Consider the following 19,707-nt stretch of genomic DNA (forward strand, 5'->3'; position numbering starts at 1 on the left):
ATTCCCTGGGTCCTGTTGTAGAGGTGCAGATAGTCTTTAAACCTGTCCCTGGTGCAGTTAACAGTTGATTGGCATATTGCAACTTCCTGCTATATGTCGGGAATGGCCGAACGGATAAGAGTAAGGAATACATTGTTTTACCCAGAATCACCGACACTAACCATCTGTCAGTGTCCCTTTAACAACTAAGGAGATTACAACTAGCCCTTTCAATACCAAAGATCATGAGTGATTCTGACAAAATTGATGGGGGAGAGGCAACTTTGCTTGCTGCTCATGAAATAACTTTGTAAAAAAAAAAAAAACAGACCTCTGCCACAGTATCGGAGAAGGAACAAGTTTCACATACCATCTAGGTAATGTGGTAGCCAAGCTTTTGATAAAAAGCTGACTTTAAAAACCACAGGCCTTATAACATTTGGCCTTGTTCTCCACAGTATCTGAGTACCATTCATACTGGATATGGACTGAAATACTCTATAATAAGGGGTTTACTATAGCCATCTTGTGGTGTAGCCAGGTCAATGCTACAATGCTGGCCATACATACAGTATTGCTGGGCATTAAAAAGGAAAACAAAATGCTTTGATCCAAATGAAATTCGTAGATTGGATCCAGTATATGTCAGATGACTACTGGTGGTGGCCCCATACATCTATATTTGAAGTCATTATCAGGTCACTCATACTCACCCAGTTCACCTAGGGGTACACATCCATTCAAGCCAAGGAGCCTTTACTAAGTTGACTTCATGTTGTCCATCTAAATGGAGACCAATGTGACATTTATTAAGACACTAGCTGAGTACCTAGCGCTGCCCGTTTTTTCCTACCTAATCCTTGTGGGGGAGGAAAAGCAACAAAGGAGGAAGCTTTTGTCCTCATATGCTGTCCTCAAATCCTGACCCCATATGCATTCCTCATATCCCAACCCCAAATCCCTTCCTCATTTGCCTTCCTCATATCCCGTCCTCATATCCTGTCCTCATGTCCCGTCCTCGTGTCCCGTCCTCGTGTCCTGTCCTCATGTCCCATCCTCATATCCCATCCTCATATCCCGATCTCATATGACAACCTCATATCCAGTCCTTATATCCCGATCTCATATTCCATCTTCATATCCTGTCCCCATATCACAACCTCATATCCTATCCCCATATCCTGTCACCATATCCCGTCACCATATCCCATCCTCATATCCCTTCCCAATATCCTGTCCTCATATCTAATCCCCATTTCTAATCCTCATATCCTGTCCCCATATCTAATCCTCATATCCCGTCCTCAGGTGGGGCTGAGTTGTGGTAAAGATATTGTAAGCGGAAAATAAAATGGGTGTGGCTTAAAGGGTTGGCGTGTCTTTGCAAGATGGGGAATGGTATGTGGGGGTGTGTGACTTGCCAGCCGGACTGATGCATTCACCAGGAGATGCAGAGCGGGGCTTGTGGAGTAAGGTACCAGAAGTTCCATATACTTGCATGGGACTTGAAACAAAACCCCATCCTTCACATAAGGTGGTAGGTGAGGGTTAATTTAACTATAATATATTTTTATTTGACATATAGGTAACATGTGACCAAGTATTATCGAAATACCTCCAGCCGTACAGAAGTTATGTGGGAACATACATTTCCCATAGATTTGCATGGGACTTTAAACATAAACCCTGACACTCGCAAATGGGGGTAGTTAAGGGTAAAATTAACTATCATATATTTTTAGTGGGCATATAAGTAACATGTCACCAAGTATTATCGAAATATCTCCAGCTGTTTGGAAGTTATGCAGTAACATATCTCCCATAGACTTGTATGAGACTTTAAATATAAACCCCAACACTCCCAACTATGGGTGGGTAAGAGTTAAATGACCTATCCTATGTTTGTTTTTGACATATAAGTAACATTTGTGCCAAATTTCATGTTAATATCTTTAGCCGTTTGTAGGTGATGCTGGAACATACATACATACATATAAACATACATACACACACACACAAATACATTGGGGAAGATTTATCAAAACCTGTGCAGAGGCAAAGTTGCCCAGTTACCCATAGCAACCAATCAGATCGCTTCTTTCATTTCACAGAGACCTTGTTGAAAATGAAAGAAGCGAGCTGATTGTTGCTATAGGCAACTTTGCCTTTGCACAGGTTTTGATAAAACTCCCCCATTGAGTTTATATATATATATATATATATATATATATATATATATATTTATAGAAAAAAATATAGCAGAGGGCAGCACGCCACACAAAAAAAGAGAGATTTCTGGTGCAAGCAGCCAAACAGACCTTGGTCGCTGGTCCCCAAATACAGACAAGAAAAAGCGGTTGCAGCACTCAGTTCGGATGAAAAAAAATGGTAGCTTTAATCCATTAAAAATACAGATGCAATGTGCTGCCTTTCTCAAGCATGCTAGCTGAGTACCCAGCGCTGCCCGGTTTTTCCTACGTAATCCATGTGGGGGAGGAAAAGCAAAATAAGAGGAGGCTTTTGTCCTCATATTCCGACCCCAATCCCCTCCTTATATTCCCTCCTCATATCCCAAACTCATATCCCGACCCCAAATCCCCTCTTCATATCCCTTCCTCTTATGCCGTCCTCATGTCTCTTCCTCATGTCTCTTCCTCATGTCCCATCCTCATATCCTGTCCCCATATCCCGTCCCCATATCCCATCCCCATATCGCAACCTGAAAATAAAAGGGGTGTGGCTTAAAGGATGGGCCTGTCTTTGCAAAATAGGGCATCGAATGCGGGGAGGGTGTGGCTTGCCGGACGGACTGATTCATTCACCAGGAGATGCAGAGCGGAGCTTGTGGAGTATGAAACCGGAAGTTTCACATACTTGTATGGGACTTGAAGCAAAAACCCCATCCTTCACATATGGGGGTAGGTTAGGGTTAATTTAACTATTATATATTTTTATTTGACATATAAGTAACATGTCACCATATATTAGCGAAATATGTCCAGCCATATGGAAGTTATCCTGGAACATACATTGCCCATAGATTTGCATTGGGCTTTAAACAAAAACCCTGACCTTCGCAAATGGGGGTAGGGTTAAATTAACTATCCTATATTTTAACCCCTTAAGGACTCAGGGTTTTTCCGTTTTTGCACTTTCGTTTTTTCCTCCTTACCTTTTAAAAATCATAACCCTTTCAATTTTCCACCTAAAAATCCATATTATGGCTTATTTTTTGCGTCGCCAATTCTACTTTGCAGTGACATTAGTCATTTTACCCAAAAATGCACGGCGAAACGGAAAAAAAAATCATTGTGCGACAAAATCGAAAAAAAAACGCCATTTTGTAAATTTTGGGGGCTTTCGTTTCTACGCAGTGCATATTTCGGTAAAAATTACACCTTATCATTATTCTGTAGGTCCATATGGTTAAAATGATATCCTACTTATATAGGTTTGATTTTGTCGCACTTCTGGAAAAAATCATAACTACATGCAGGAAAATTTATACTGTTACGCCGAGCGCTCCGGGTCCCCGCTCCTCCCCGGAGCGCTCGCTACACTTCCCTCACTGCAGCGCCCCGGTCGGTTCCACGGACCCGGGGCGCTGCGTTACCACCTCCGGCCGGGATGCGATTCGCGATGCGGGTAGCGCCCGCTCGCGATGCGCACCCCGGCTCCCGTACCTTACTCGCTCCCCGTCAGTTCTGTCCCGGCGCGCGCGGCCCCGCTCCCTAGGGCGCGCGCGCGCCGGGTCTTTGCGATTTAAAGGGCCACTGCACCGCTGATTGGTGCAGTGGTTCCAATTAGTGTTTACACCTGTGCACTTCCCTATATCACCTCACTTCCCCTTCACTCCCTCGCCGGATCTTGTTGCCCTAGTGCCAGTGAAAGCGTTCCTTGTGTGTTCCTTGCCTGTGATTCCAGACCTTCTGCCGTTGCCCCTGACTACGATCCTTGCTGCCTGCCCCGACCTTCTGCTACGTCCGACCTTGCTTCTGTCTACTCCCTTGTACCGCGCCTATCTTCAGCAGCCAGAGAGGTTGAGCCGTTGCTAGGGGATACGACCTGGTCACTACCGCCGCAGCAAGACCATCCCGCTTTGCGGCGGGCTCTGGTGAAAACCAGTAGTGACTTAGAACCGATCCTCTAGCACGGTCCACGCCAATCCCTCTCTGGCACAGAGGATCCACTACCTGCCAGCCGGCATCGTGACAGTAGATCCGGCCATGGATCCCGCTGAAGTTCCTCTGCCAGTTGTCGCTGACCTCACCACGGTGGTCGCCCAGCAGTCACAACAGATTGCGCAACAAGGCCAACAGCTGTCTCAACTGACTGTTATGCTACAACAGTTACTACCACAGCTCCAGCAATCATCTCCTCCGCCAGCTCCTGTACCTCCTCCGCAGCGAGTGGCCGCTTCTGGAATACGACTATCCTTGCCGGATAAATTTGATGGGGACTCTAAGTTTTGCCGTGGCTTTCTTTCCCAATGTTCATTACACTTGGAGATGATGTCGGACCAGTTCCCCACTGAAAGGTCTAAGGTGGCTTTCGTAGTCAGCCTGCTGTCTGGAAAAGCCCTGGCTTGGGCCACACCGCTCTGGGACCGCAATGACCCCGTCACTGCCTCTGTACACTCCTTCTTCTCGGAAATTCGAAGTGTCTTTGAGGAACCTGCCCGAGCCTCTTCTGCTGAGACTGCCCTGTTGAACCTGGTCCAGGGTAATTCTTCCGTTGGCGAGTATGCCGTACAGTTCCGTACCCTTGCTTCAGAATTATCCTGGAATAATGAGGCACTCTGCGCGACCTTTAAAAAAGGCCTATCCAGCAACATTAAAGATGTTCTGGCCGCACGAGAAATCCCTGCTAACCTACATGAACTCATCCATCTTGCCACTCGCATTGACATGCGTTTTTCCGAACGGCGTCAGGAGCTCCGCCAGGATATGGACTCTGTTCGCACGAGGCGTTTCTTCTCCCCGGCTCCTCTCTCCTCTGGTCCCCTGCAATCTGTTCCTGTGCCTCCCGCCGTGGAGGCTATGCAGGTCGACCGGTCTCGCCTGACACCCCAAGAGAGGACACGACGCCGCATGGAGAATCTCTGCCTGTACTGTGCTAGTACCGAACACTTCCTGAAGGATTGTCCTATCCGTCCTCCCCGCCTGGAAAGACGTCCGCTGACTCCGCACAAAGGTGAGACAGTCCTTGATGTCTACTCTGCTTCTCCACGTCTTACTGTGCCTGTGCGGATGTCTGCCTCTGCCTTCTCCTTCTCTGCTGTGGCCTTCTTGGACTCTGGATCTGCAGGAAATTTCATCTTAGCCTCTCTCGTCAGCAAGTTCAACATCCCGGTGACCAGTCTCGCCAGACCCCTCTACATCAATTGTGTAAACAATGAAAGATTGGACTGTACTATACGTTTCCGCACGGAGCCCCTTCTAATGTGCATCGGATCTCATCACGAGAGGATTGAACTGTTGGTCCTCCCCAATTGCACTTCTGAAATCCTTCTTGGACTTCCCTGGCTTCAACTCCATTCCCCAATCCTGGATTGGTCCACTGGGGAGATCAAGAGTTGGGGGCCCTCTTGTTCCAAGGACTGCTTAAAACCGGTTCCCAGTAAACCTCGCCGTGTCCCTGTGCTTCCTCATGTAACCGGTCTCCCTAAGGCCTATATGGACTTTGCGGACGTTTTTTGCAAAAAACAAGCTGAGACTCTACCTCCTCACAGGCCTTATGATTGTCCCATTGACCTCCTCCCGGGCACTACTCCACCCCGGGGCAGAATCTATCCTCTGTCTGTCCCAGAGACTCTTGCCATGTCTGAATACGTCCAAGAAAATTTAAAAAAGGGCTTTATCCGTAAATCCTCCTCTCCTGCCGGAGCCGGATTTTTCTTTGTGTCCAAAAAAGATGGCTCTCTACGTCCTTGCATTGACTACCGCGGTCTTAATAAAATCACGGTTAAGAACCGCTACCCCCTACCCCTCATCTCTGAACTCTTTGATCGTCTCCAAGGTGCCCATATTTTTACCAAACTGGACTTAAGAGGTGCTTATAATCTCATCCGCATCAGAGAGGGGGATGAATGGAAAACGGCATTTAACACCAGAGATGGACACTTTGAGTATCTGGTCATGCCCTTTGGTCTATGCAACGCCCCTGCCGTCTTCCAAGACTTTGTTAATGAAATTTTTCGTGATCTACTATACTCCTGTGTTGTTGTATATCTGGACGATATCCTGATTTTTTCTGCCAATCTAGAAGAACACCGCCAGCATGTCCGTATGGTTCTTCAGAGACTTCGTGATAATCAACTCTATGCCAAAATAGAGAAATGTCTGTTTGAATGCCAATCTCTTCCTTTTCTAGGATACTTGGTCTCTGGCCAGGGACTACAAATGGACCCAGATAAACTCTCTGCCGTCTTAGATTGGCCACGCCCCTCCGGACTCCGTGCCATCCAACGTTTTTTGGGGTTCGCCAATTATTACAGGCAATTTATTCCACATTTTTCTACCATTGTGGCTCCTATTGTGGCTTTAACAAAAAAAAATGCCGATCCCAAGTCCTGGCCTCCTCAAGCGGAAGACGCCTTTAAACGACTCAAGTCTGCCTTTTCTTCGGCTCCCGTGCTCTCCAGACCTGACCCATCTAAACCCTTCCTATTGGAGGTTGATGCCTCCTCAGTGGGAGCTGGAGCTGTCCTTCTACAAAAAAACTCTTCCGGGCATGCTGTTACTTGTGGTTTTTTTTCCAGGACCTTCTCTCCGGCGGAGAGGAACTACTCCATCGGGGATCGAGAGCTTCTAGCCATTAAATTAGCACTTGAGGAATGGAGGCATCTGCTGGAGGGATCAAGATTTCCAGTTATTATTTACACCGATCACAAGAACCTCTCCTACCTCCAGTCTGCCCAACGGCTGAATCCTCGTCAGGCCAGGTGGTCTCTGTTCTTTGCCCGATTTAATTTTGAAATTCACTTTCGGCCTGCTGATAAAAACATTAGGGCCGATGCTCTCTCTCGTTCCTCAGATGCCTCTGAAATTGAACTCTCTCCTCAACACATCATTCCTCCTGACTGCCTGATTTCCACTTCTCCAGCCTCCATCAGGCAAACTCCTCCAGGAAAGACCTTTGTTTCTCCACGCCAACGCCTTGGGATCCTCAAATGGGGTCACTCCTCCCATCTCGCAGGTCATGCGGGCATCAAGAAATCTGTGCAACTCATCTCTCGCTTCTATTGGTGGCCGACTCTAGAGACTGATGTGGTGGACTTTGTGCGAGCCTGCACTATCTGTGCCCGGGATAAGACTCCTCGCCAGAAGCCCGCTGGTTTTCTTCATCCTCTACCTGTCCCCGAACAACCTTGGTCTCTGATTGGTATGGATTTTATTACTGACTTACCCCCATCCCATGGCAACACTGTTATTTGGGTGGTCGTTGATCGATTCTCCAAAATGGCACATTTCATCCCTCTTCCTGGCCTTCCTTCAGCGCCTCAGTTGGCTAAACAATTTTTTGTACACATTTTTCGTCTTCACGGGTTGCCTACACAGATCGTCTCGGATAGAGGCGTCCAATTTGTGTCTAAATTCTGGAGGGCTCTCTGTAAACAACTCAAGATTAAATTAAATTTTTCTTCTGCATACCATCCTCAATCCAATGGACAAGTAGAGAGAATTAACCAGATCTTGGGTGACTATTTACGACATTTTGTTTCCTCCCGCCAGGATGACTGGGCAGATCTTCTACCTTGGGCCGAATTCTCGTATAATTTCAGAATCTCTGAATCTTCCTCCAAATCTCCGTTTTTCGTGGTGTACGGCCGTCACCCTCTTCCCCCCCTCCCTACCCCCTTGCCCTCTGGTCTGCCCGCTGTGGATGAAATTTCTCGTGATCTTTCCACCATATGGAAAGAGACCCAAAATTCTCTCTTACAGGCTTCTTCTCGCATGAAGAGATTCGCAGATAAGAAAAGAAGAGCTCCTCCCATTTTTTCCCCTGGAGACAAGGTATGGCTCTCCGCTAAATATGTCCGTTTCCGTGTCCCGAGCTATAAGTTGGGACCACGCTATCTTGGTCCTTTTAAAGTTTTGTGTCAAATTAATCCTGTCTCTTACAAACTTCTTCTTCCTCCTTCTCTTCGTATCCCTAATGCCTTTCACGTCTCTCTTCTTAAACCTCTCATCCTCAACCGTTTTTCTCCTAAATCTGTTCCTCCCACTCCTGTTTCCGGCTCCTCGGACATCTTCTCTGTCAAAGAGATTTTGGCCTCTAAAAAGGTCAGGGGAAGAACTTTTTTTTTAGTGGATTGGGAGGGTTGTGGTCCAGAAGAGAGGTCCTGGGAACCTGAGGACAATATCCTGGACAAAAGTCTGATCCTCAGGTTCTCAGGCCCCAAGAAGAGGGGGAGACCCAAGGGGGGGGGTACTGTTACGCCGAGCGCTCCGGGTCCCCGCTCCTCCCCGGAGCGCTCGCTACACTTCCCTCACTGCAGCGCCCCGGTCGGTTCCACGGACCCGGGGCGCTGCGTTACCACCTCCGGCCGGGATGCGATTCGCGATGCGGGTAGCGCCCGCTCGCGATGCGCACCCCGGCTCCCGTACCTTACTCGCTCCCCGTCAGTTCTGTCCCGGCGCGCGCGGCCCCGCTCCCTAGGGCGCGCGCGCGCCGGGTCTTTGCGATTTAAAGGGCCACTGCACCGCTGATTGGTGCAGTGGTTCCAATTAGTGTTTACACCTGTGCACTTCCCTATATCACCTCACTTCCCCTTCACTCCCTCGCCGGATCTTGTTGCCCTAGTGCCAGTGAAAGCGTTCCTTGTGTGTTCCTTGCCTGTGATTCCAGACCTTCTGCCGTTGCCCCTGACTACGATCCTTGCTGCCTGCCCCGACCTTCTGCTACGTCCGACCTTGCTTCTGTCTACTCCCTTGTACCGCGCCTATCTTCAGCAGCCAGAGAGGTTGAGCCGTTGCTAGGGGATACGACCTGGTCACTACCGCCGCAGCAAGACCATCCCGCTTTGCGGCGGGCTCTGGTGAAAACCAGTAGTGACTTAGAACCGATCCTCTAGCACGGTCCACGCCAATCCCTCTCTGGCACAGAGGATCCACTACCTGCCAGCCGGCATCGTGACATATACGTTTAAAAATGTCATCTTCTGACCCCTATAACTTTTTATTTTTCCACGTATGGGGTGTTATGAGGACTCATTTTTTGCGCCGTGATCTGAAGTTTTTATCGGTATGATTTTTGTTTTGATCGGACTTTTTGATCACTTTTTATTCATTTTTTAGTGATATAAAAAGTTACCAAAATACGCTTTTTTGGACTTTGGAATTTTTTTGCGCGTACGCTATTGACTGTACGGCTTAATTAATGATATATTTTTATAGTTCGGACATTTACGCACGTGGCGATACCACATATGTTTATTTTTTATTTTTTTTACACTGTTTTATTTTTTTTATGGGAAAAGGGGGGTGATTCAAACTTTTATTAGGGAAGGGGTTAAATGACCTTTATTAACACTTTTTTTTTACATTTTTTTTTGCAGTGTTATAGGTCCCATAGGGACCTATAACACTGCACACACTGATCTCTAATGCTGATCACTGGCGTGCATTAACACGCCTGTGATCAGTGTTATCCGCGCTTGACTGCTCCTGCCTGGATCTCAGGCACGGAGCAGTCATTCGTCGATCGGACACCGGGGAGGCAGGTAAGAGCCCTCCCGGTGTCCGGTCAGCTGTTCGGGACGCCGCGATTTCACCGCGGCGGTCCCGAACAGCCCCACTGAGCAGCCGGGTCACTTTCACTTTCACTTTAGAAGCGGCGGTCAGCTTTGACCGCCGCTTCTAAAGGGTTAATACCGCACATCGCCGCGATCGGCGATGTGTGGTATTAGCCGCGGGTCCCGGCCGTTGATTAGCGCCGGGACCGACGCGATATGATGCGGGATCGCGGCGCGATCCCGCTTCATATCGCGGGAGCCGGCGCAGGACGTAAATATACGTCCTGCGTCGTTAAGGGGTTAAGTGGATATATAAGTAAAATGTGACCAAGTATAATCGAAATATCTCCAGCCGTTTGGCAGTTATGCAGTAACATATATTTCCCATAGACTTGTATGGGACTTTAAACAAAAACCCCGACCCTCGCAAATAGGGGTGGGTAAGGGTTAAATGATCTATCCTATGTTTGTTGTTGACATATAATTACCAAGTTTCATAGTAATATCTTTAGCCATTTGGAAGTGATGCTGCAACATACACACATACATACACACACACATATACATACACACACACATATACATACACACACACATATACATACACACACACATATACATACACACACACATATACATACACACATACATACACACACACACATACATACACACACACACATACATACACACACACACATACATACACACACACATATACATACACACACACATATACATACACACACACATATACATACACATATACATACACACACATATACATACACACACACATATACATACACACACACATATACATACACACACACACACTGGCCCAGATTTATCAAACTGTGTGAGAGAAAATGTGGAGTGATTTCCCCACTGCAGACAAACATATCTCAGCTTTTACTTTACCAGAGATCATTAGCTGAGCTGTGATTGGTCGCTGTGGGGAGATCACTCCACATTTTCTCTCACACAGTTTGATAAATCTGGGCCATTGAGTTTCATATATAGACTAGCTGAGTACCCGGCGTTGCCCATTTTTTCCTTCCTTATCCTTGTGGGGGAGGAAAAGCAACAAAGGAGGAGGCTTTTGTCCTCAAATCCCGTCCTTAAATCCTGACCCCATATCCCCTCCTCTTATGCCGACCTTAAATCCCCTCATCATATTCCGACCTCATATCCTGTCCTCATATTTTGTCCTCATATCTCAACCTCATATCCCGTCCCCATATCCCGACCTCATATTCCGAACTCATATCCCGTCCCCATATTCGATCCCCATATCCCTAGCTCATATCCTGACCTCATATCCCGTCCTCATATCCTGTCCTCATATCCCGTTCCTGTATGCTGTCCCCATATCCCATCTCAAAATCCCAACCTCATATCCTGTCCTCATATCCCATCCTCATATTCCAACCTCATATCCCGTCCCCATATCTAATCCTCACTAATCCTCATATCCCATCCTCAGGTGTAGCTGCTTTGTGGGAAAGATATTGTAAGCTGAAAATAAAAGGGGTGTAGCTTAAAGGGTGGGCGGATTTTTGCAGGATGGGGCATGGAATGCAGGGAGGGTGTGGCTTGCCAATGACCGACACATTCACCAGGATAAAGGAGGCTTGTGGAGTAAGGCACCAGAAGTCCTATATACTTGCATGGGACAAAAACCCCATCCTTCACATATGGGGGTAGGTTAGGGGTTAGTCTAACTATTATATATTTTTATTTGACATATAAGTAACATGTGACCAAGTATTATCGAAATATTTCCAGCCGTACGGAAGTTATACTGAAACATACATTTCTCATGGATTTGCATTAGACTTTAAATAAAAACCCCGACCCTTGCAAATGTGGGTAGGTTAGGGTTAAATTAACTATCCTATATTTTTAGTGGACATATAAGTAACATGTGACCAAGTATTATCGAAATATCTCCAGCCATTTAGAAGTCATACAGTAACAAATATTTCCCATAGACATGTATGGGACTTTAAAGGGGTTATCCAGGTAAAAAAAACTTTTTTTAATATATCAACTGGCTCCAGAAAGTTAAACAGATTTGTAAATTATAGAAATTAGAAATTCACAGCACTGGTAAAACGTCCATTTATTTCTTCTTATTAAAATCAAAATCCATAGAAAACCAAACAAGGTGCAAGTCCATGTGGTGAGGTCGTCACCTCCCCCTCTCTGACGCATTTCCGCCCTACCGGGCCTTAGTCATGACACATGACTTACACATGAACTGTCGGGTTTTCCTCAGCTGAAATCCACTAAATTTTCTGTGGAAACCTTAAATGTGGTGAGTTTTTGTGAAAATGTCGGAGACACGCCCCCTTTTTTTTGTGGCCTTGCCCACTTTCCCTTATGGCCAGACCCCTTTTCAGGGTTTTCTCAGTAAAATGGAGAGTTAGTCTGTTTTTTTTTCCAATTCTGGTGCAAATTCTGGCGCAGACAGCATTTCTGGCAACACAGACAGCCTGACAACACATGTCGGGTTTACAATAGTAAATCAGGGTCATTGAGTTATATATATATATATATATATATATATATATATATATATATATATATTAGTGTAGTCATGATAAATTCAGCTTAACCTCTTAAGGACCCATGACGTATGCATACGTCATGAGTCCCGATCCTGCGATATAACGCGGGGTCACACGGTGACCCCGCATCATATCGCGGCGGGCCCGGCGTCATAGTGAAGCCGGGACCCGCCTCTAATAGCGTGCGGCACTGATCGCTGTGCCGCACGCTATTAACCCTTTAGTCGCGCGCTCAAAGCTGAGCCGCGCGGCTAAAAACGAAAGTAAAAGTGCCTGGCTAGCTCAGGGAACAGCTGTAGCACAGGAGGAGGTCTTCTTACCTTCTCCTGTGCTGTCCGATCGCCGAATGAATGCTTCAAGCCTGAGATCCAGGCTTGAGCATTCAATCGCCGAAAACCCTGATTGATCCATTCCTATGGAGATGGATCAATCAGTGTAAAAGATCAGTACATGCAATGTTATAGCCCCCTATAGGAGCTATAATATTGCATTAAAAAAGTGTAAAAAAATCATTAACCCTTTCAATTATCCCTTCCCCTAATAAAAGTTTGAATCACCCGGCATTTCCAAAAATAAAAAAAACATTATGTAAATAATAATAAAAATAAACATATGCGGAAATGTCCGAATTATAAAAATATACCACTTTTTAAACCGCTCATTCAATGGCGTACGCGCAAAAAATTCCAAAGTCCAAAATAGCGCATTTTTGATCATTTTTGAATAAAAAGTGATCAAAAAGTCTGATCAGAACAAAAATTGTACCGCTAAAAACTTCAGATGACGGCGCAAAAAATGAGTCCTCAAAGTGCCCTGAACACAGAAAAATAAAAAAGTTATAGGGGTCAAAAGATTACCATTTTAAACGTATAAATTTTCCTGCATGTATTCATGATTTTTTTCGGAAGTGATACAAATTCAAACCTATACAAGTAGGGTATCATTTTGACCTACAGAATAAAGATAAGGTATCATTTTTGACAAAAAAATGTACTGCGTAAAAACAGAAGCCCCGAAAACTTACAAAATAGCGTTTTTTCATTAATTTTGTCGCACATTGATTTTTTTTCCTGTTTCACCGTAAATTTTTGGGTAAAATGACTAATGTCATTACAAAGTAGAATTAGTGACGCAAAAATTAAGCCATTATATATAATTTTAGGTGAAAATTTGTAAGAGTTATGATTTTTTAAAGTTAAGGAGGAAAAATTGAAAATGAAAAAACGGAAAAAGCCCGGGTCCCGGGTTAAAGGAAAACTGTCAGATATTTTATCCTGCACTATCCACAGGTACCGGTGGATAGTGCGGGAGACGCTGATTAAAATGAGCCCTACCTTGTCCCGATCTGCGTCGCCGTTCTCCCGCAATTGTAGTTTTATTATCTGTTGAAATCTTCCTGTAACTGGCATGGGCGGGGCTTCGGTGCTTAACTGGCACTGACGTCAGCGCCGCTTATGAATATTCATCCCCCCAGTTAGGAGCGGCAAAGAGAGGGAGAACTGGGGGGAGGGGGGATGAATATTCATAAGCGGCGCTGACGTCAGTGCCAGTTAGGCGCCGAAGCCCCGTTCGTGCCAGTTACAGACAGATTTCAACAGATAATAAAACTACAATTGCGGGAGAACGGCCGGGTCCAGGTAAGATAGGGCTCGTTTTAATCAGCATCTCCCACACTATCCACCAGTACCTGTGGATAGTGCAAGAGAAAACAAGTGACAGTTTTCCTTTATTATCTAACATCATGCCTTGATTAAATAAAATCTTATACTACCATTTAGTCACTGATGTTGATTTCTTTCCAGATAAGGAACACTTGAGGAATTCTGCAGGACTTCAAGATCTTGATAGAAACCAGAAAGGTTTGACTGAAAATGTAAAGCAATCAGACAAAACAGAGCAAGATCCATCGCCATCAAAGATGAAGATTGTTAAATCTTTCTCCGAAGACTGTCCAGGTTTATCCATCACTGTCACTCCAGACACAGGACAGAAGTCCACTGGCTCTCATCCAAATCACCTGAGAAAGTTTGATACCATAATGAGGTCGGGTGTCAATGTCCAGGAGCTAAGAGCTCGATTTATCCGTCAACAAGGCAATGCTTCCTTCGAAGAGGCTTCCAAGGTTACAGAACTTTCATCGTCTTCGAAACAGCTGCCCCAGGTCACCCATAACCGGATGTCTCCTAGACAAGAGGCTTTACAAAAGTTGGGTTTGCTACAAATTAATCAAAGTAAAATAAACACCCCTGAAGAACCTCATGGTACGGACCAAAACTCAGCTGTAAAGAACTATGAGATAAACCAAAACCATTCAAAAGCAGGGTCCAATTTATCCCGTTCCCTTGAAAGAAAACCAGGAGCTTTTGACAAAGTTTGGCCACCATAGTCGTAGGTAGCTACTTTTTTTTCCCAAAGACTTTGACTAGTGGATTTGCCATAGACTGTATATTCACCAATGTGAAGTATGCAGCTTCATTTTATAACCATTTTAACTATGTACTGTTAGAAATACTGGGGCCGAAAATCTGGTTTATATCAATGTTACTTGGAGTAAACTTTACTTCTGCATACCCAAGACAGACTACCTGCAGGTTTAGATCAAGTCAAGCTGCAGAAAACTGCAGTCCATTTTTTCCTTTGGCCTAGAAGAACAATCTTCGCACTGGGGTTCTTAATGGGTAGTAAATGAGGGGCAATGGGATGCAATGTGTCACTGCACAATGGCTCCAGACATACAGTAATAACAAACAACCTAAATATAATTAAAAGGGCTGTTTTTTTGAAAATGGGACCACACGTGTCTACAGGTTGTGTTCAGTATTACTGCTCAGCCCATTGATTTCAATAGAACTTAACTGCAATACCAGACACAACTGTTGTTTCTGGAACAAAGAAGCCATGTTTTTTCTTGGTTTCCTTTGTTGTTTTTCCAGACCGAGGCTACACAACTCAGATTAGATTTCTCAGGACAAACTTAGTTGCACTTTAGCTCCATAACCAGTTGCAAGCCTTTACAACATATAAAGTACTGGATTATTGTTACATATGCAGCACCCTGGTACCCGGGTTCTAGCTGCAATCTAAGTTAAAATGTTGGGCGGCTGAGAGAAACCTATTTAAACTGCATAAACTTTATATGGGATATGGTGAGTTCACTTGTAAAGTTGTTTTCTGTGTATAACATTGCATTAATAGCATACTCTAAGGTAGCGGTTCCCAACCTGGGGTACGCGTACCCCCAGGGGTACGCAGCAGAACTCCTTTGGGTATGCGTAAAACAATCAGTAATGGTGGCCGCTGTAATACTGATTCATGTGACGTCTGGAAAAATACCACCGCTACCTTGTTAATACCTTTAGCCACACCGGTATTTTGCCAGGTTTCACATTAATTAAAGCTAAAGGCGTATCCAGAGGGGTTGTTGGGCAGGCAGAGGAGGTTCAGGGGAGCTGAGAGGCGTGACACCCCCCAGTTCCTAGGTAGGTCCAGGAGAGTGCACAGACCCACAGGCAGAAACAAGCAATCGCAGAGTCAGCTCTGTGATCGCTATTAGTTTGCTGGGGAAGCTGCGCTGAGAGTGTTCATTTCCTCCCTCCCAGCATACATAAGATGGCTGTAACATGTAATGTGCAGCCCGTATGTGTGCATGTAAGTGACGGGGGCAGTGTGTGGGTCATGTAAATGATGGGGGCAATGTGTGGGGGGCATGTAGGTGACAAGGGCAGTTTGTGGGGGGGCATGTAAGTGACCGGGACAGTGTGTGTGTGTGGGGGGGGGGGGGGGGGGGGCATGTGAGTGACGGAGGCAGTGTGTGGCAACATGTAAGTGATGGGGACAGTGTTTGGGGCATGTAAATGATGGGGGCAGTGTGTGGGGGGCATATAAGCGATGGGGACAGTGTGTGGGGGGCATGTAAGTGATGGGGACAGTGTGTGGGGGCATGTAAGTGATGGGGACAGTGTGTGGGGGGCATGTAAGTGATGGGGACAGTGTGTGGGGGGCATGTAAGTGATGGGGACAGTTTTGGGGGCATGTAAGTAACGGGGACAGTGTGTGGGGTAAATGTAAGTGACAGGGACAGTGTGGGGGGATGTAAGTGACAGGGATAGTGTGTGGGAGGGCATAAGTGACAGGGACAGTGTTTGGGGGGTATGTAAGTGACGGGGACAGTGTATGGAAAGCATGTAAGTGACATGGACAGTGGGGGAGGGGATGTCAATGATGGAGTAGTGTGTGGGGGGATGTTAGTGAAGGGGGACAGTGTGTGTGGGGGGGGGGAGATTTTAGTGAGGAAGGCAGTGTGGGGGAGGATGACAGCGTCAGGGTAGAGTGTTGGGTATTCTCAGTGATGAGGACAACTGATCCGATGTCATACTGTTCCCCGTCAATGAGATCCCCCCGTCCCTGACATGCAGGGGGTGGCAAGAAGACACGTGAATGGGGAAGGCAGAAAACAAGTACTCAGCAGAGCCATACTCACTATTCTGCTGGGGGAGTCACTGTGTACATACATTACTTATCCTGTACTGATCCTGAGTTATATCCTGTATTATGCTCCAGAGCTGCACTCGCTATTCTGCTGGTTGGGTCAGTGTGTACATACATTACTTATCCTGTACTGATCCTGAGTTACGTCATGTTTTAGTGTATGTTCACACAGGTCGATTACCTGCAAGTTTTCCAACTGCACGTTTAAGCCGCAGCTAGTTTTTTATGTTTTCCACTGCGGAAAATCTGCAGCAGACCTAATTAAAACCAATGAGTAATCTGGTGAGGAAATTCTGCTGCAGAAAATCCAATGTAGCTTAAACCCGCAGCGGGAACCACTGCTCTAATGGTATTACAAAAGTGTAAGGTTTAAGGGGGAGATTTATCAAAACCTGTCCAGAGGAAAAGTTGTTGAGTTGCCCATAGCAACCAATCAGATCACTTCTTTCATTTTTAACATGGCCTCTAAAAAATGAAAGAAGCGATCTGATTGGTTGCTGTGGGCAACTCAGCAGCTTTTCCTCTGGACAGGTTTTGATAAATTTCCCCCTAAATGTTTACATATGCCATGAGTGTTGTCTTGGTCACATGACACTCCCCAGCTAAGCTTTCTATGCAGACCTTTCCAAAAAGCTGTGCGAAGAGTCCTAAGCCATACCCCATCTCCCCAAAAGGGTTGGACCCAAATCAGTTTCAGTGAGTTCTAGTCTCGCTTTTTTCAGAACCACAGGTCTTCTAACTCTACTCCTGCTGGGTTGACCAGCCAGTCAGTTTAGTCAGTGTAAAGTGGCTGTACTTAGTCTAGAGTGTTCCTCCTGGGTCCAGTAAAGTTCAGACCAAAAGAAAGAAAGAAAGAAAGAAAACCCTCAGTTTAGTGTTCCTTCTAGGAGAAGTTCAAGCCTATTTAGTGTCCTGTATCCAGTTTAAGTTAAGCCTGCTTCAAGCCAGTTACAAGTCATGTTCCTGTGCCAGTTGCATGTTCCATCACCTGAGACACATCTGAGCCACATATATGCTGATCACAGCAATGTTCGAAATTTGGAGGGTTTGTCCAATAGATCATCTCCACACCATGCTGTGAAAGAAAAATGCTCTAGTTTCCAGATTTAAAAAGGAGTATCCTCTAGTCAGAGGAGAATAAAGCTGAACAAGGACCCCTCTTCAGTGACCTACGGTTGGAGTTAGTGCTGTGTGGCTTACTTGCCAGAAGTTTCCTACATATGCCCTGCGCAACAAGCCATGAATAAAGTTCTAGTATCATTAGTAGAGTATGAACTAATTGGACTGAATTCTGTAGTGACTGTTTTCCCACAAGCAACCCAGTAAAACATATGCCAAGTGCATTAGAGACTTTCTATTCAATATATCTACTTCTGAGGGGATTCTATAGGGGCAATGAGCAACCACTCACTCATCCAATTAAAACGTATAACACCCGGCTCTGTGCTGAAACTGTATAATATCTGTATTCGCAGAGAACATTTGGTAAAGTTTCCAAGTTGTTTTCACGTAATCCTAGTGTTCAGGGGTCTCATCCCTTCACTTTGCACTACAGAGACAACTTATTTAAGAAAAGCATTGTCGGGACCATAGGGGACCATAAGGTTAGATGCATGACCCTGCTGTATAACACCACCCATGTATTTCTTGGCGGGGCTGCTGCTTCCAGCTGACCTGCACTAGCACATCTATCATTCCATGGGTACCAGACATAGATTTTATATAAACCCTCCATAATGATGACTATTGGCAATACAAATCAGACCTTAATGAGCCAGATAATGAACTAATAAACCTATTTTAGATCTGATGTATAAATTGATGCAAATTAATATTATTTGATCATTAATAAAATCTGTTAATTTTTTATGACATTTTTTGTTGATTTCTACATGTTATAATTTAGTTTTTTATGACTGGCTGGTTGATTGAGGTTGAACCAAGAAAACAGTATATTGAGGTATTTATTAAAGTAACTAAGTTGGTGCTTCTAGACATATGTGAAGCACAAAGCTACCCAGCTAAGTAGTGTTTCATAAAAAATCATGGCTAGGTTGGACCTCGGCCACCCTGTACTATTTATTGAAAGAATATCCAAGCAAAATTCCTTTCCCATGACTGGAACTCCATCAAGCTAGTTATAGTCCTCAATATACTACAGCGCAGGAACAGGAGTCCGCAGGCCTAACATACTAGCCCGCTCAAAAAGGATCAACCATTTACTAATGCAATCTCAATCTTGCTTTTAAAGGGGTACTCCACTGACCAGCATTCTGAAGTAAATGTTCCAAATGCTGTTTTCGTGTTGTGGGGGTCGACCACGCCTCTTGTGACATCGTGGTCATGCCCCCTCAACGCAAGTCAATGGGAGGGGGCGTGACGCCCCCTCCCATAGACTTGCATTGAGGGTGCATGGCCATGGCATCACAATGGGCGTGGCCGACCCCCGCAGCGCAAAAACAGCATTCGGAACATTCACTTCCGAACGCTGGCCAGTGGTGTACCCCTTTAATGTGTTCCATTTATTGGTAAGAAATCCATATACAGCACAGCACTGATCTCCTTACACAGAGCCCATGCCTTCACTCCACTGCTCCCAGGTGCGCTACACTGCCAATCCAATGGGAGTATAGGGAAATCCGAATGTTCACCAACACTGGGGAAACAGGGATCCTGTATCTTTCATTTGGGCATCCCCAGTCCTTTGTGTCCCCTAAAGAAAGCAATAAGTGCCTTGGCAGAGGTATTTATATAGGAATAAATATGTTTGCTTGGAGGATAATTTTTTTATATATTCATGGGGATTTGGTAGAGATACTGTAGCTGCTGTTTCAACAATCGGAAGAAACTGCTGAACCTACTAGAGAAACCGTGTGCACAGTTAGGCTATGTTCACACCTCAGCATGTCCACGCGGAAAATCTCCGTGTGG

The 19,707-nt window shown here is 45.5% G+C and overlaps 2 protein-coding genes across 8 annotated transcripts in view; one reads left to right on the forward strand and one right to left on the reverse strand.

The window, feature by feature from the left end:
- Positions 1 to 15,995, forward strand: part of LOC130275990 (uncharacterized) — a 158,686-nt gene extending 142,691 nt beyond the window's left edge. For 5 of the 6 annotated variants that reach the window (XM_056524762.1, XM_056524761.1, XM_056524764.1 and 2 more), the window contains one exon: positions 14,091 to 15,995. In XM_056524762.1, coding sequence (XP_056380737.1) covers positions 14,091 to 14,674 — 584 coding nt within the window. In that variant the 3' untranslated portion in view covers positions 14,675 to 15,995. Of the gene's footprint in view, positions 1 to 2,561; positions 2,898 to 14,090 lie in introns of those variants that run through there. The other variant, XM_056524760.1, reaches the window with a different exon arrangement.
- LOC130275988 (uncharacterized) overlaps positions 1 to 19,707 on the reverse strand; it is a 158,013-nt gene that overhangs the window by 61,174 nt on the left and 77,132 nt on the right. The window contains exon 1 of one of the 2 annotated variants that reach the window (XM_056524755.1): positions 693 to 717. The exons of the other annotated variant lie outside the window; for it this stretch is intronic. The gene's annotated coding sequence lies outside the window, so the exon portion shown is untranslated. Of the gene's footprint in view, positions 1 to 692; positions 718 to 19,707 lie in introns of those variants that run through there. 2 annotated transcript variants of the gene reach the window in all.

Source organism: Hyla sarda, chromosome 6, assembly GCF_029499605.1.
Source record: "Hyla sarda isolate aHylSar1 chromosome 6, aHylSar1.hap1, whole genome shotgun sequence".
NCBI lineage: Eukaryota > Metazoa > Chordata > Amphibia > Anura > Hylidae > Hyla > Hyla sarda.